The sequence below is a fragment of the Mus pahari genome, chromosome 5 (genome assembly GCF_900095145.1).
Source record: "Mus pahari chromosome 5, PAHARI_EIJ_v1.1, whole genome shotgun sequence".
In the NCBI taxonomy this organism is placed as follows: Eukaryota; Metazoa; Chordata; class Mammalia; order Rodentia; family Muridae; genus Mus; species Mus pahari.
Genome location: NC_034594.1, coordinates 895,122 through 909,044, shown reverse-complemented (window position 1 = coordinate 909,044; position 13,923 = coordinate 895,122). Strand labels below are relative to the sequence as shown.

The 13,923-nt window shown below is 43.3% G+C and overlaps 1 protein-coding gene across 1 annotated transcript in view; it reads right to left on the bottom strand.

Annotated features, from left to right (window-relative positions):
• Tfap2d (transcription factor AP-2 delta) overlaps positions 1-2,263 on the bottom strand; it is a 54,895-nt gene extending 52,632 nt beyond the window's left edge. The window contains exons 1-2 of the mRNA XM_021198248.1: positions 1,710-2,263; positions 132-629 (exon numbers count right to left, since the gene is read on the bottom strand). Of these exons, the coding sequence (XP_021053907.1) occupies positions 132-629; positions 1,710-1,748 (537 nt within the window). The 5' untranslated portion in view covers positions 1,749-2,263. The remainder of the gene's footprint in view (positions 1-131; positions 630-1,709) is intronic.
• Positions 2,264-13,923: the final 11,660 nt, after the last annotated feature.

Below are 13,923 nucleotides of genomic sequence, written 5' to 3'. Positions count from 1 at the left end.
GAGAGAGAGAGAGAGAGAGAGAGAGAGAGAGAGAGAGAGAGAGAGAGAGACTTAAAGCTAGAGCATTAACGGAGAGCGGGAGGGGGAGGGCAAGGGGAGGGCGCAGACAAATCCGCTGCACGCTTATTTACCTGCAAGTCGTCGGCTCCCGCGGCGGCCAGCCCCAGGCTGGGCCCTGGCAGGAGTCTTTGATCTGGGTGCATTCCATACTGAGAGCCATGGCTCATGAGGGACAGGTCGTGGCGGCGGTAGGCATCGAGGCAGCCCAACTCCCGCCTCTGCTCGTCCAGGCAGGAGGACTTGAGAGCCCGCGCATTGTGCAGGTTAATAAAGTCGGTGGGCTCCCCGTGGTGAATCTGCTGGTAGTACTGTTGTGAGTGGTGGAGCGAGTTCAGAGAGTAGGCGTCGGGAGTGACCGCCGGGTGGCTGTGCTGGAACTCGTAATGGAAGGACTGGTGGTGGAGCGGGGTGTACTGGTGGTTAGTGGAGAAGTAGGGGGACGCAAACTCGGTGCCGGTGGTAGAGTAAGTTAAAGGAGAGGAGGAGGAATAGGCAACCGTGGAATTGGCTACGGACTCCAGACAGCCAAGCTGCATCAAACGGTAGCTGTTTGATCCGTCGTGACGTATCTGGAAGGAAGAGGGGGAAAGGGGAGAGCAGAAAAACTTGAGGTTTGTCATTTTGCAACCAAGGCTCCACTCTCCCAGAGTCGGGAGGTTCCCCTGATTCTCCCAAGGAGGAGAGCGCGAGCTGGGCTCCGGAGAGCAGCCGGACTCAGTGAGTGCATTCACCAAGCAGACTTCGCTCACAGTTGAACTGGGGGTGGGCGGCCTCGTCTTCACAGTGGAGAGAGCGGGGTGGGGTGGGGTATTCTCCCCCCCCCTATATAGGTGCGGGCGACATTACACATGCACACACAGTCACACAGACAGACAGACAGACACACACACTCACACACACACTCACATACATTCACACCCTTGAATTCTCAACTTGTGCCGGGAGCTAGGCGTTGGGAGTCAGGTTTGCAGGTGACTGGGGGCTTAGGGGAGCAGGAGAGTCCACACGCAGAGAATGCTAGGATGCACCTCACTACTCCAGCCAGACCCTAGCACCGAAATGCCTCCTGGTCATGCGGAGGTGTTCAGCCTGGGTTGCTCAAAAAAAAAAAAAAAAAAAATCACCGTCCACAGATATAATTGTATATATACACGTATATTAAAAATCCCAGTCCGTGCAAATTGTTCAACTTGCTCGCCCCTGTAGCCACTTGTGTGCCATTTCTTGAACAAACCCCTTCTGAAAGGGATGCGCTGCGTTCTTCTCCATCCCCCTCCCCCACGTCCACCTACTGCCCCCTCATCAGTCCCCTTTCTTTGCCTTTCGGAGAATCCTTTCTGTCTCTCTAGCTTTCTCCTCGTCCCCCCTTATTGTTAGGATTATGTTTCTCCCTCATTACTGCAAATGGTGTTTAACTTGGAGGAGAGTTGCCCTCCCTGGCGACAGATGTCATAACGAACTTTCTCCTGTTCCCTTCCGTAACTTCTCCAGAAAGCCAGATTATAATTAAACGTAACGGTCCAATATAGATTAGAGGCAGGGGAAGCTGCCACCACCACCGCCACCACCACCACCGCCGCCGCCACACACTCACACACTCACGCGCGCGCGCTCACACACACACACACACAAAAAAAAAGTAATAATACCTCCGCATCGTGGACTAGTCCGGGAAAGGTAGTTGACATGATGGGTTTCTCCAAAAGCTTACGATGCAATTTCCCCTCCAAAAAAAGAATCAGGAAAAAAAAAATCCAAAACTTCTTGTATTTTCCAATTTTTTTAAAGGAAGAAAAAAAATGTTCCGTAGATAGAGATCTAAACTGTAATGGTTTTGCCCGGATCAGATAGCTCCTTGCCTCGTACCCACTTAAAAACCTGTAGGAACAAAATTTTCCCTCTGCACAAAAGCAGCTCCCTGGAACAGATTTTGTACTTGCTGAGAATTTCTTTGGCTGATGTCGTAGGTCCCTTGGTAATATAGAAGTTTTGAAAATTAAGCATCAGCAGTGAGAACGGGGAGGACAATAGGCAGAAGAGATTTATCCCATGAGACAAGGAATAAATATTGTATCTTCGCCTAATAAGGAACTGGGGGTTCTTTCAACATTTTTATCCATTTTCCACAACCTTTATCATGCTTTTCTATACCGACTGAGGTGGGGATGCATCTCTGCAGAGAGCATTTACACATTTTTATTGTGAAGATAAAAATCTGCCCCCAATGCATGCAGCTTACAGACAGAAACATATATTAATTAAACCTTTCTTTTACATGACTGGGCACTTGTTCCTATTGGTTCCACTCCCTGGATGCTGAAAGCTAATCTTTTTTTCCAACAGGCATTGGAATCAGTCTTGCCCAGTTGGGATGTCTGCCTTCTTCCAAGTGAAAACAATACCCCCTTTTTTTTTTTTCCTCATATTTACATTGAATTTCTGTTCTTCATCCTTGAAAGGCAACACCAGGTGGTGGCTAAAATTTTTTATTTTTAGCAGTTTTTAAGATAAATAATCATGATGGACAGTCCTAAGTTTCTGTTACAAAGAAGTGGGACAACTAGAAAAATGTATGAGAATAAAACTGTGTGAGGATATTGCACACTTAAGTAAATGTCTTTCACCCTCCACCCAGCCTGTTTCCCCCTTTACCCGTTTTCCTTTTCTTGTAAACAGTGTGATTTTTGTTTGTTTTATTTTTTATTTGTTTGCCTCTCTCTGTGTGTGTCTGTGTCTGTCTGTCTGTCTGTCTGTCTGTCTGTCTGTCTGTCTCTCTCTCCCTCTCTCTCTCTCTCTCTCTCTCTCCTTATTTCTATTTTAGAAGGTGGGAGTGTGGATCATTCAACAAAGGGAAGCAGTTACATTACCCCTAAAGAACCCTCAAATACTTGCATTACATTTACAAAGAGGGTGCTGGAAAGGAACAGGGAACAGCAACACACACACACACACACACACACACACACACACACACACTTATTTCCATTTCTTCTAGGTTTCTCAACTTTCAAACAGTTTTAGAGTTATACTTCATCCAAAATTTAGGCTGATCCACTGAGTTATCTAGTGTCTTGAAGGTCTCTCTCTCTCTCTCTCTCTCTCTCTCTCTCTCTCTCTCTCTCTCTGTGTGTGTGTGTGTGTGTGTGTGTGTGTGGTAGCAACAAGTTCAAAATATAGAGGCTCTGCTAGGTTTTATCAGCAGACTTGCCTATTCAAGGGGGGAAAAATAAAAGACCCAAATCCTGCCTGGCTAGCTGAACCCACCAGCTCATCTCAGAGATAGACAGGGTAATTCAGTCTTAATTGCTATTTCATTTGGTTCCCTTTTAAGTGTTTAAGCTGAGAAGGTGTCTTAATAACAAGCCGCAGGCAAACAGACATGTGGCTTTTTTTTCCCCCTTTTTTGGGGGGGGGTGTTGCTGGTATGGGAGGGTTTATTGGGGCATGCTCACACAGGGTAGCTGGGCCTGTCACTCAGAGCTATTGGCTCTATACATAAGGACACATGACAAGAATTAAAATGCATTGTCTGCAATAGACATCCAAGATGCCTCACTTCCACACAGCATCAGCAGCCAATATTTGCTCCCCTTGTTAAGATGGACTTATCTCCACTCCCCACCCTGAAATTCCACCATTAACTGTTGAAATCAGAAGGCTTTTCAAGCAAGGTCAGTGAGGAGGAAAATGAAGAATGTAGGACGTGGTCTTTAAGTAGTAGGGGAAGAGGAGCATTGTTGGTGCTTAAAGCCTGTGCCCCCAAATGCTTACATTAGAGTCTTTGTTTGCTAGGTCTGAGCCCATTTCTCACAGCTTATCCACAGTGAACATAGATAATAGGATCATACACAGTCGTCCACAGGATCTGGAGCCTGATTCTGTGACCTTATCTCAGAATGCTTGCCCCTGAGAAAGTTCAGCTTCATTCCCACTAGAAGAATATGGAGGACCTCCTACCTACTTTTGTGAAAGATAAGACATCTATGAAATGTTAATTTCATAAGAAGTCTGCATTCAAATAAGAAAGGATATTACCTTCTCAGACAAATAAAACCCATCTGTCCCCAGCACTTCCAACTGCCAGGAACATCTGTCTCCAGCTAAGGTGAAGGGCTTTTTTCTTTTAGCTTGGGTCCAAGGAGAGGATGGATGCACAGCCTTCTCTTCTAGGACAACTGGAAGGCTTAGGAAAGCATGGCTGCCTCTGCTTGCTCTGGAGCAACATTGATCAACATACTTATTCCTACTTCCAGAGAGAGCGATCAGCATCACATCTCTTCACAATGAGTCTCGTGATGCTCTTGATAACTAAGTTTACACCCTGTGTATCACAGGGTGCCTTCTAGTTGCTTCTTTTGTCTGAATACTTCATGGCATTACTGAATTGTTGGCAGTTGTACTTCTCTGTTGCTTTCCCAATACCTACACCACTTCCCCGAGTAACTTTTAAGTACCCAAATAAAGGGAATTCAGGGTTTCTTTATGTTAGTTGCTGAACACTCTTGGGCTTGGGAGGAAACTAAAGGCCATAGAGTGAGAGAAATAGTTAAATACATCCAAGGGAGATGGAACAGGAAGGACAACATCTTTTAGCTATAGGATCTACTTTTTCAGGCTCTGTTAGAGTTGGTTCATATTCCCCCCACATTCCCAGCATCTTAGACAAAGGGGGAACTTCAGTGGGCAACTGCTTCCTCCCAACTATAACAACTTTAAATACAAAAGGACTTTTCACTCTGAAAGGATAGTTGGGGAATCATCTGGGCCATATGTACTAACTGGTCAGCATTCCCTCCCATCTGCTTAGCGGTTGCATGGTGTGTCCCTTATATGATTAACTTCATCCAGGCAGGTATGCTTGATATGTGTGATGTGAAGCCACTGGATTTGTTTCTGTCAGACATCTCCCCCTCCCATTCTCCTTTCATCCAATTAATAGTCTTGAGAAATTAATATGTGACATCTTGCTTGACTTGGGTCAAGACTGGGCTTTTGAGCAAAGTTAATTCCTCTTTTTCTGTTTTGCTCCTTTCTTGGAGAGTGATTGGCTGCACATTCTCCAGGGGGTGTTATAATTGAATTAACTGGCCACAGCATGTAGAATTCAAGGTGACAGGCTGCCTGGGGCTCCTTCTAAAGACAAACTGGTGGTGTACATCCTGGTCTCAGCTACAGGCCAGGGTAGTGCATACCTACTCAAAGTAGCACACAAGAAGGTGAGACAATCTTGCCAGTTGACACCTCCTGAGAAGGAGAAGTCTATGTTAACAGCCATGATTTTCTTCCCCTCTCTGGTTCTCCTGTCCCATATCACAGAAGAGATTTCCCTAAAACGTCTTATATATTATTATATTTATTTATAATTACCATTATTTATATTTATTATTTATAATAATAATAATTATTACCTTGGTTAGGATTCAGAGCTGAAAGAATAGTTTGAGAAATTGATGTTCTCTCGCCTGAGATTCTAGGTTGCTACCATGCAGTTTGTTTCAGTTTGGATTTATTCTAAAGCATTTTCATTAAAAGGATATGTACCTCCTGTAAGTTTGAGATTGACAAACAATTAGCAGACAGATATCTCAGCTCTTATCTCTAATTTTAATAATTTATTTTTTTGTAGCTTTCTTTATCTTCTTCCTCATCCTCCTCTCCTCCCTCTCCTACTTGGGGCTTCTTTTTAGCAATTTGTTTATGTCATATTAAATAAAGTAGAGTAATGATTGCAAATATTTAACATGATTTATGGTGTGTGTGTGTGTGTGTGTGGGTGCTGGATTCAAACTCAGGCCTTAAACTAAGTATATTGTCTACTACTGAGCCACAGTACTAGCCTCTATTTGGGCAATTTCTACCACAACCTCACACTTAGGTACATTTAACCAAAGGAATTAACAAATGTATCTTCTTTTCTTTCCCAGTCTGTCCCCTTCTATCCACATTTGTCCACTCTCCCTCCCTCCTTCTTTCTCCTTTCCTTTCCTTTTTTTTTTAAAGAGGAAAGTAGAGGAAAGATTGATCCATTAACGTTATGCTTTAAGCAACTATCTGTGTACATTGTCTAAGAATGGAGTTCAGTGTATTCTATTCCACTGGTGCATGTAGCCACACAAAGCAGGCATGAATGTGCAAAAGAAGAGACATTTTCCATTGTCATGGAGCCCCTGGCTTCTAAATTGTTCTTGTTGGCGAAAACAATGGAACACTGCACATACTAAAGGTAGATGAGATGTTTAACCTACAGAGCAGCAGAGTACTCAGTAGCTGAAATGTCCATTGCACAAGTATTAGCAAGAAGTATTCATTTGAATCTGTGGATTCCTTTTTGCCCTTTACCTCTGTGATGACTTATTTGAGATGAATATAAAAAATGGACAATTTTAGAGCAAAGAGCAGGTGAAAGACCTCTATGCCCTATCTTGGACTTGCTCTGACTCTATAGGGCTCCTCATGGGATCCCTCTTTGGTGATCCCCAGTCCTTTGAGGAATTCTTCCTGAGTTGGTTTCTAACCAGAGCTTTGAAACTCTAAGAGATTCTTCTTAGTACTCCAGCTCAGGGGCTCTAACTTTCAATTCGTCTGGAATTTCATGACCTGGAACTTCTCTTGGTCCATGGACTTACAATGTCTAGTGGTAACAGAGAACTGGGAGGCCCCAACATACAAGGATGCTTTTCTTCTCTACTTCCATGTTTGCAGCTGCAGTGGGCTATTTTCTTTAAGGGGTGAACAGACAGCTACATTGGACTTCCCATCCAGAATCTGAAACCTCCACTGGATTCCCCTTTTTAATCTATTGGAAAGTTGGGAGAAAAGTGCTCCAAACAGTTCAAATGGTGTAAAATGACTCCTTTCTATGGACCCCATCTCTTCACTTATTTAAATACCCCTCATCTCTTGTCTCATTTACATGCCCACCCCTTCTCCTTTGGTCCCCCCACTCTACCCCACCCCTTTCTAGTGAGTAGCATGCTTCCCCTCTGGTTCTTTCTTTTTTTCTTTTTCCTTTTTTAAGAGTCTAGATACTCTTTCCTCTCCCTGTGCCTCACCACTTCACCTTCAGCAAACCAATGGCCACTTTACATAAAAATGTTTCCCAATTGCAGAGGAGAAAAGGCAGGACTTTTTTTTTCTTTTTTCTTTTCTTTTCTTTCTTTCTTTCTTTCTCTCTCTCTNTTTTTTTTTTTTTTTTTTTTTTTTTTTTTTTTGAGGTGACTTTACAAAACGTAGGGAAAATCGACATTTCTGTCAGACTCTCCAGTCATTTCGGTTTAAGGGCTGTCACTGATTTTTAAAATTTCCCTTTCCTTTTCTTTTCTCCCTCCTCCAGCCTGACCCTCCCCCTCCCCCTCCCTCTGAGCTGTTTGTCAAAAGCCTAACACCGATCTGTATTCTGCCTCAGCCGAACAGCCAACAGGCAACACGGATTCCATAATCGTACAGAGAAAATGCATTTGCAAGCAATTAAAAAGCCTTGCGAACGTATTAGTCGAAAATTAAATAGGGAGACTCTTCGTCTAAAATCTTCTCTTTGATAACAGTGAAACTCGTTGTCCAGGCTCTTGTCTGAGCGTGTCCTTGCTCTTCTCAAACAGCTGTCTAGCCAAGACTAGCGCTCAGACGCAGCCAAATTCGGTAACCCTCTGAATGTCTCTCCAGAGCGGTAAGGCCTGCTCATCTTGTCCTGAGTGCGCACCCGCAGGCAGCAGGGCGCGGTCCCCTAGGGCGCGATGCCCCGCAGGCCTCCAGGCTGGCTGCCCTCATTTAGGCAGGGAGCCAGTTCTCTTTGCTCAAAGCCCCCCTTTCTTTTTCTTTTTTCTTTTCTTTTTTCTTTTCTTTTCTTTTCTTTTTTTTCCAGGAGAAATTTACTCCTTTTGGGACAAGAAATGTCTGCGTTCCAAAAGAGCTCGCACTTTATCTACTCCATTCGCTTAGGAGGTTTTGAAAGTCCGTTCAACAGCCTCTGTTTACCAAGCGCTTTAAAAAGTTTTATGCTAGCCTGAAAAACAAATGTATTGGCTCATTTGATACCAAGGACAAGTCGCCTCCCGAGTAGAGAAGTTGCTGTAATTTTTATCATCTTTTTGTAGAAGAAAGAATAACACAGACTGACAGTACTGCTTAATTTTATTGAGAGCTAGTCAGGTTACCAGTCTTTTACAAGCATTATATTGTTTTATCCTCTTGACAAACATAGGTGGGGTCAGAACAACTAGAGATTGATAAGGAAACTGTGACTCCACCTTCCCACCCCACCGCAACCCTTCATATAGGCAAGCTCACAAAAGTGAGAGCGGAAATCCCCCAGGCCATCCAGGACTTTGAATTCAATGGTTGTGACTTTATCTCCAGAGACTGATCCCTCCTTGCAACAAACTTTTCCAAAATTAAATTTTTCTTTCTTTCTTGTTTTGCTTCTCCATTCTTTTCTACACGTTTATGACAAAATTCCTGAGTGCTGTTTGCGGTGGGTGTCTTTACAGCAAAGGACAAGCCACTGTGGAGACTTCCCTTGGAAGCCCTGTGAATTTTGAGAAAAACTCGGGCCCTCTCAGCTTTCCAATTGGTTCTTACCTTTTGCTTTTGAGTGTAGGGGGCTTCCAATGTGGTCCCTCACCCAGGTTAGTTGACCACCATGGTGTCAGAGGCTTCAGCAGGTCTTCCAGGTCTTCTTGGGTTGCTGCTGGAACCCTGGGAGAGCCGGTTCTCAGGTGCAGCCTCTGGGAGTGCCCTCTAGTACCTGCTTTTCACCCTGGGGAGGGTGAAGCTTTGGAACCCCACAATGGCCTCTGGAAGCACCTAGAAACTTGGATTTCAAATGGAAAGGCCACAGGAGCACTCCTGGACACAACGGAGGCCAGAGACCAGCTGCCAAGATTGATTCTAAGTGAAATAGCTAATTTTTCTTGCAAAATGGAAGGGGGGGGGCTACCAAAAACCTAAAAACCAAAGTAACTTCCTTCTAGTTGTTAAAAAACTTAAGGTGGCTATTCATATTGCTATAAGCAGGCTTCAATAGTGAGAAGTTTGAGGCCTTATCTTCAATACCAGTGCGTGGGAGAAAGCATACTTATATGTGTGCTTCTGTGTGTGCGTGTGGAGAGGGGCTATGTGTGTGTCAGTGTGTTTCTCTGTGTGTGTTTGTGTCTGTTTCTGAGCCACTGTGTGTGCCTGTATGCCTCTATATGTGTGTGTGTGTGCCTGTGTGTGTGCTTCTCTATGTGTGTGCCTGTGTGTGTCTGTGTCTCTGTGTCTATGTATGTGTCTGTGTGTATACCTGTGTATGTCTATGCCTATGTGTTTTTGTGTGTGCCTGCATGTGTGTGCATGAGTGTGTGCCTATATGTGTGCTTTTGTGTGTGTGCGTGTGTGTGTGTATGCCTGTGTTTGTGTCTGTACGTGTGCTTGTGTGCAACTCTGTGAGTATGCCTTTTTTATACTTGTGTGTCTCTGTGTGCCTTTGTGTGAATGTGTGACTGTATGTGTGTTCAGGTGATGGCACTAGATGTGTGGATGATGAAGATGACTTAGGACTTGGATGAAAGTTGGTTGTTATTATAGTAGGAATGGTATAAGGTATAAAGGAAGTTACTAAAGAAGAAACCTAGAAGCAGGAACTTTGCATTGCTAGTCGCTTCTGTACAGGGTTTCAGACAAATGGCACTAAAAAATCCTTTACCCAGATACAAGATTACACAGTTACCCCTTACTTTGGAGTTAGAACTCTGCTGTCTGCATTCATTCAGCCCCCAGCCAGATCTATGGGATGGAGAGCACAGTCACCCCTAACTCCCTCATACCTTTTCTTTTATGGCATATTAGTGTTGTCCCTTTTCACTCACCTTGATATTTGGCTCAGAATATTTTTAAATGTTCTTTCCTTGTTTCCCTATTCACTTTCCCCTTCTTCCTTCCCACCAACTTCCTCTGCTCATTCCTTCCCTCCTCTCTCTCTCTTTCTCTGTCTCTCTCTCTGTCTCTGTTTCTCTGTCTCTCTGTTTCTGTCTCTCTGTCTCTCTCTGTCTCTCTCTGTCTCTCTGTCTCTCTCTGTCTCTCTCTGTCTCTCTGTCTCTCTCTGTCTCTCTGTCTCTTTGTCTCTCTGTCTCTCTGTCTCTCTGTCTCTCTCTCTCTCTCTCTCTCTCACACACACACACACACACACACACACACACACAGCCCTCCATCCTCAGTTCACTCCATGCAAGGCACTATTCTGTTTCCCTAGGTATCCTGGGCACTGTCCCAGAGACAATGGTGTGTGTGTGTGTAAGTGTGTGTGTGTGTGTGTGTGTGTGTGTCACACACACACACACACACACACACTTCTCTGACTTCAGTACTTCATGCTGTGGTCATCTATTTCACACATAGATTCTTTCCTCCCTTGCATCACCCTCCCCCACCCCACATCCCTACAGTCTAGCTACAGATTGTGAGTCCTTGCCTCTTCTCCCTTCTAGTAGCCTTGGGGAGCTCTGAGGCAGCCACAGCCTCCAGTTACTTCTTTTTCCTTGAAGAGCTTTGTCTGCCTCTTCTGTCAATTACTCCAGTAGCCTCTCAGAGGCCCCCTTTATTTTTCCATTGACCTTTCCTTCCTTATGTACTGGAACAATGCCTTATTATTTTATTTATCTTAATCTCTGGTGCAATCTCCCTTTTATACTTCAACTTGACTGTGTTAGTGTTTGCCTTTACACTCTCTTGACTTCATTATGTAATCTTGCCGGATCTCTGCGCTCTGTGCACACTGTTTAGACCTCACGTCTGTCTTTTATTTACCCTTCAATAGTTTCTGTTTTGAAACTCCTGGCCCATCCATGTTTACCTTATTTCTTTGTTTCTTGCTATCTTTTTTTCTGACTTTTGTACTCAAGGATACATGTGGTCCAGAAATCTGCACAGATTCTCCTTTCCTACATATCTTGTCCAATAGGACAGTTCATTTGAAAGTATTTTCCTGTTCTGCTGGGCTGTATTTCATAATGTCCCTTTCTCTAAAGTCAGTTTTGGTTATAATTGTCTCTGTTCTAATTATGCAGTCTGAGGGATTGATTCCTCTCTCTTGATTTCTGTCTGGGCAAGTGAAAGAAGGTGATACTAGTCACCCATGGGCTTTGTGATTTTAGACACATTGTTTAATCATTCTATTTTTGCCTGATAGCCAGGTTGTATTAAGTGGAGATGGGGACAGCATTGTGTAGGAAACACATCCTCCCATTTGTCTGTCATGTGCTTTAAATGATTTGGGAGCTGGAGGATGAGGTGTAGCATGGTTACAGAGCTTTTGCTTAGCATGGACAAGAACCTGTACCAGTCCCCATCCATACAATTGCTCATATGCACTAGTCCCATTCATACAATTGTTCATATGTACAGGTTCCCATTCATACAACTGCTCATATGTATAGGTTCCTATCCATACAATTGCTCATATGTACAGGTTCCCATCCATACAATTGCTCATATGTACAGGTNCCATTCATACAACTGCTCATATGTATAGGTTCCTATCCATACAATTGCTCATATGTACAGGTTCCCATCCATACAATTGCTCATATGTACAGGTCCCATCCATACAATTGCTCATATGTACAGGTCCCATCCATACAATTGCTCATATGTACAGGTCCCATCCATACAATTGCTCATATGTATAGGTTCCATCCATACAATTGCTCACATGCTGTGTTTCTGTATCTTCAGTTTTAGAGATGCAGTCACTCCAGGGGGTTGACATCACTGAATTGGGTCACTTTTTGATCATAATCCACCTTTGACAACACTCAGTTGTGGTCTGTCTGCCTTTAGATATTTCCATGTCAGAGGATTTTGTGCCAAGAGTCTAAATTCAGATAGGTCAGGATGTCTTTATCCGAACACCTTTCTACATTCTTATTCTACATATAGCTTGAAGGGACCAAAGGTGCTCTTCCACATGCCTTGTCTGATGATGTTCTCATACAGTGATTGGAATTACAAACCCAGAAACTTTTCATTGTGCTAGCCTCTCTAAATGTGTTCTCCTTTTCACTCTTAACCACCTATGCATTTTTCTTTCCTTGATTTCAGATATCAAGCAATTGCAAGAAATTACGGGGGAGAAAAGCAGAGGATGCTATACTGTAGAGATTGCTGAAATATTAACACTCAGCACATCCTAGATACCTGGCTCAAATGGACCTCCTATGGAAGGTCCACTTTAAGAAGTGCAGCAAAGGACAGTTCAGGCTGGTACTTTCTTGCCTTCACAAGAAAAAAAAATCACTTCTTGAGACCTGAGAAATTAGAAACTAAGTTTACCTTTGGAACTTTTCTCTAGAGCAAGATACTGGCAACACATACAGACTGTGATGAGTTACATATGCACAATATATTAGAAACACCTCTAATGAACACTGACATTCTGATAAATAATACAGTGTAAGATCCTTTATATGGCTGAACACTATCTACTTCGCATATATTCATATGCAAGCAGTTAGAGGGAACAGGTTCTCTCCCTAGTTAAATAGGTGGAAAGCATCTGAATACTAAGAATTCTGTGGTGACAAAGCTAAGCAAATGTATGTGTGCTTCCCTGACACTTGCAAATACAGCTTAGAGGAGAAAGGTCTTTTATTGCTTACCGGAGTTTTGTGGAATCAACAGGGAGCCATTGTGAAATGTTTGAAATGCATTACTGCCATATAATTTTAGATGACAATGTCAAGTGAAACTCAGATCCAGTTGACAGCAAATTTTAAGACATTGAGATGTAGAAATTATTTATCTTGGGATATATTCATTGACTTCAAGACTCAAAAAGCAATGGCCTCAAATTACTCAGTTTCTGAAATGAGTATTTCAAATATTTTACTCCATTTTCCATGATTTTCAAAAGTCAGGAAAGGAAAGATAACTTTAAAGGCTCTTTTTCTGAGTACATTGTATCCACTTATAGCTCTACATATAAAAAAAGTCTATTGTCTTATTCTCATATCAGCACAGAAAACTGATTTTATTCCTTCAACTGTGGAATCGTGGTGGTTTGAATAGAATGACCTCTGCCCCCACCCCCACTCCCCGTTGACTCATATGTTTGAATGCTTGGCCCATAGGGAGTGACACTATCAGGAGGCAGAGCTTGTTGGAGGAGGTGTGTCACTGTGGGGTGGGCTGTGAAGCCTCATATGGTCAAGTTACTCCCAGTCTAGCACATAGTTGCTTCTACTGCCTTCAGATCCAGATGTAGCACTCTCAGGTCCTTCCCCAGCACCTGTAAGCCACCATTCTTCCCACCATGATAACAGTGGACTGAACCTCTGAACTGTAAGTTAGACTCAGTTACATGTTTTCCTTTATAGGAGTTGTGGTGGTCATGGTGCCTTTTCATAATAGAAACCCATACTAAGTGAAGAATATTGAACATAGAGGTAGAGGCTGTTAGGTTGGGATGATGCAACCTTGTGACTTTGAGCAACAGTTAAGTGCCATAAACTCCCCCCCACCACTACCTCTTCTTAGATGGGTGTGGAATAATCTCTGTTTTCAGAATGTGGAGGCAGGAGAAGTTTAAGGAGTTTAATGCTAGCCAGGGTTACAAAAGACATTTCAAGAAAACAATAACAAAATCTATTATTTTCATTTATTTATTTTACCCTTAACTTACTTATTTTATTATTTTTTGTTTATGAGTGTTTTGCATTCATCCATGTCTGTGCTTCATGTGCATGCCTGGTGCATGTGGAGGCCAGATAAGGGTGTCAGATACCCTGAGATTGGAGTCATATGAGCTGCCATGTGGGTGTTGGGTCTCTCTCTCTCTCTCTCTCTCTCTCTCTCTCTCTCTCTCTCTCTCTCTCTCTCTCTCTCTCTCTC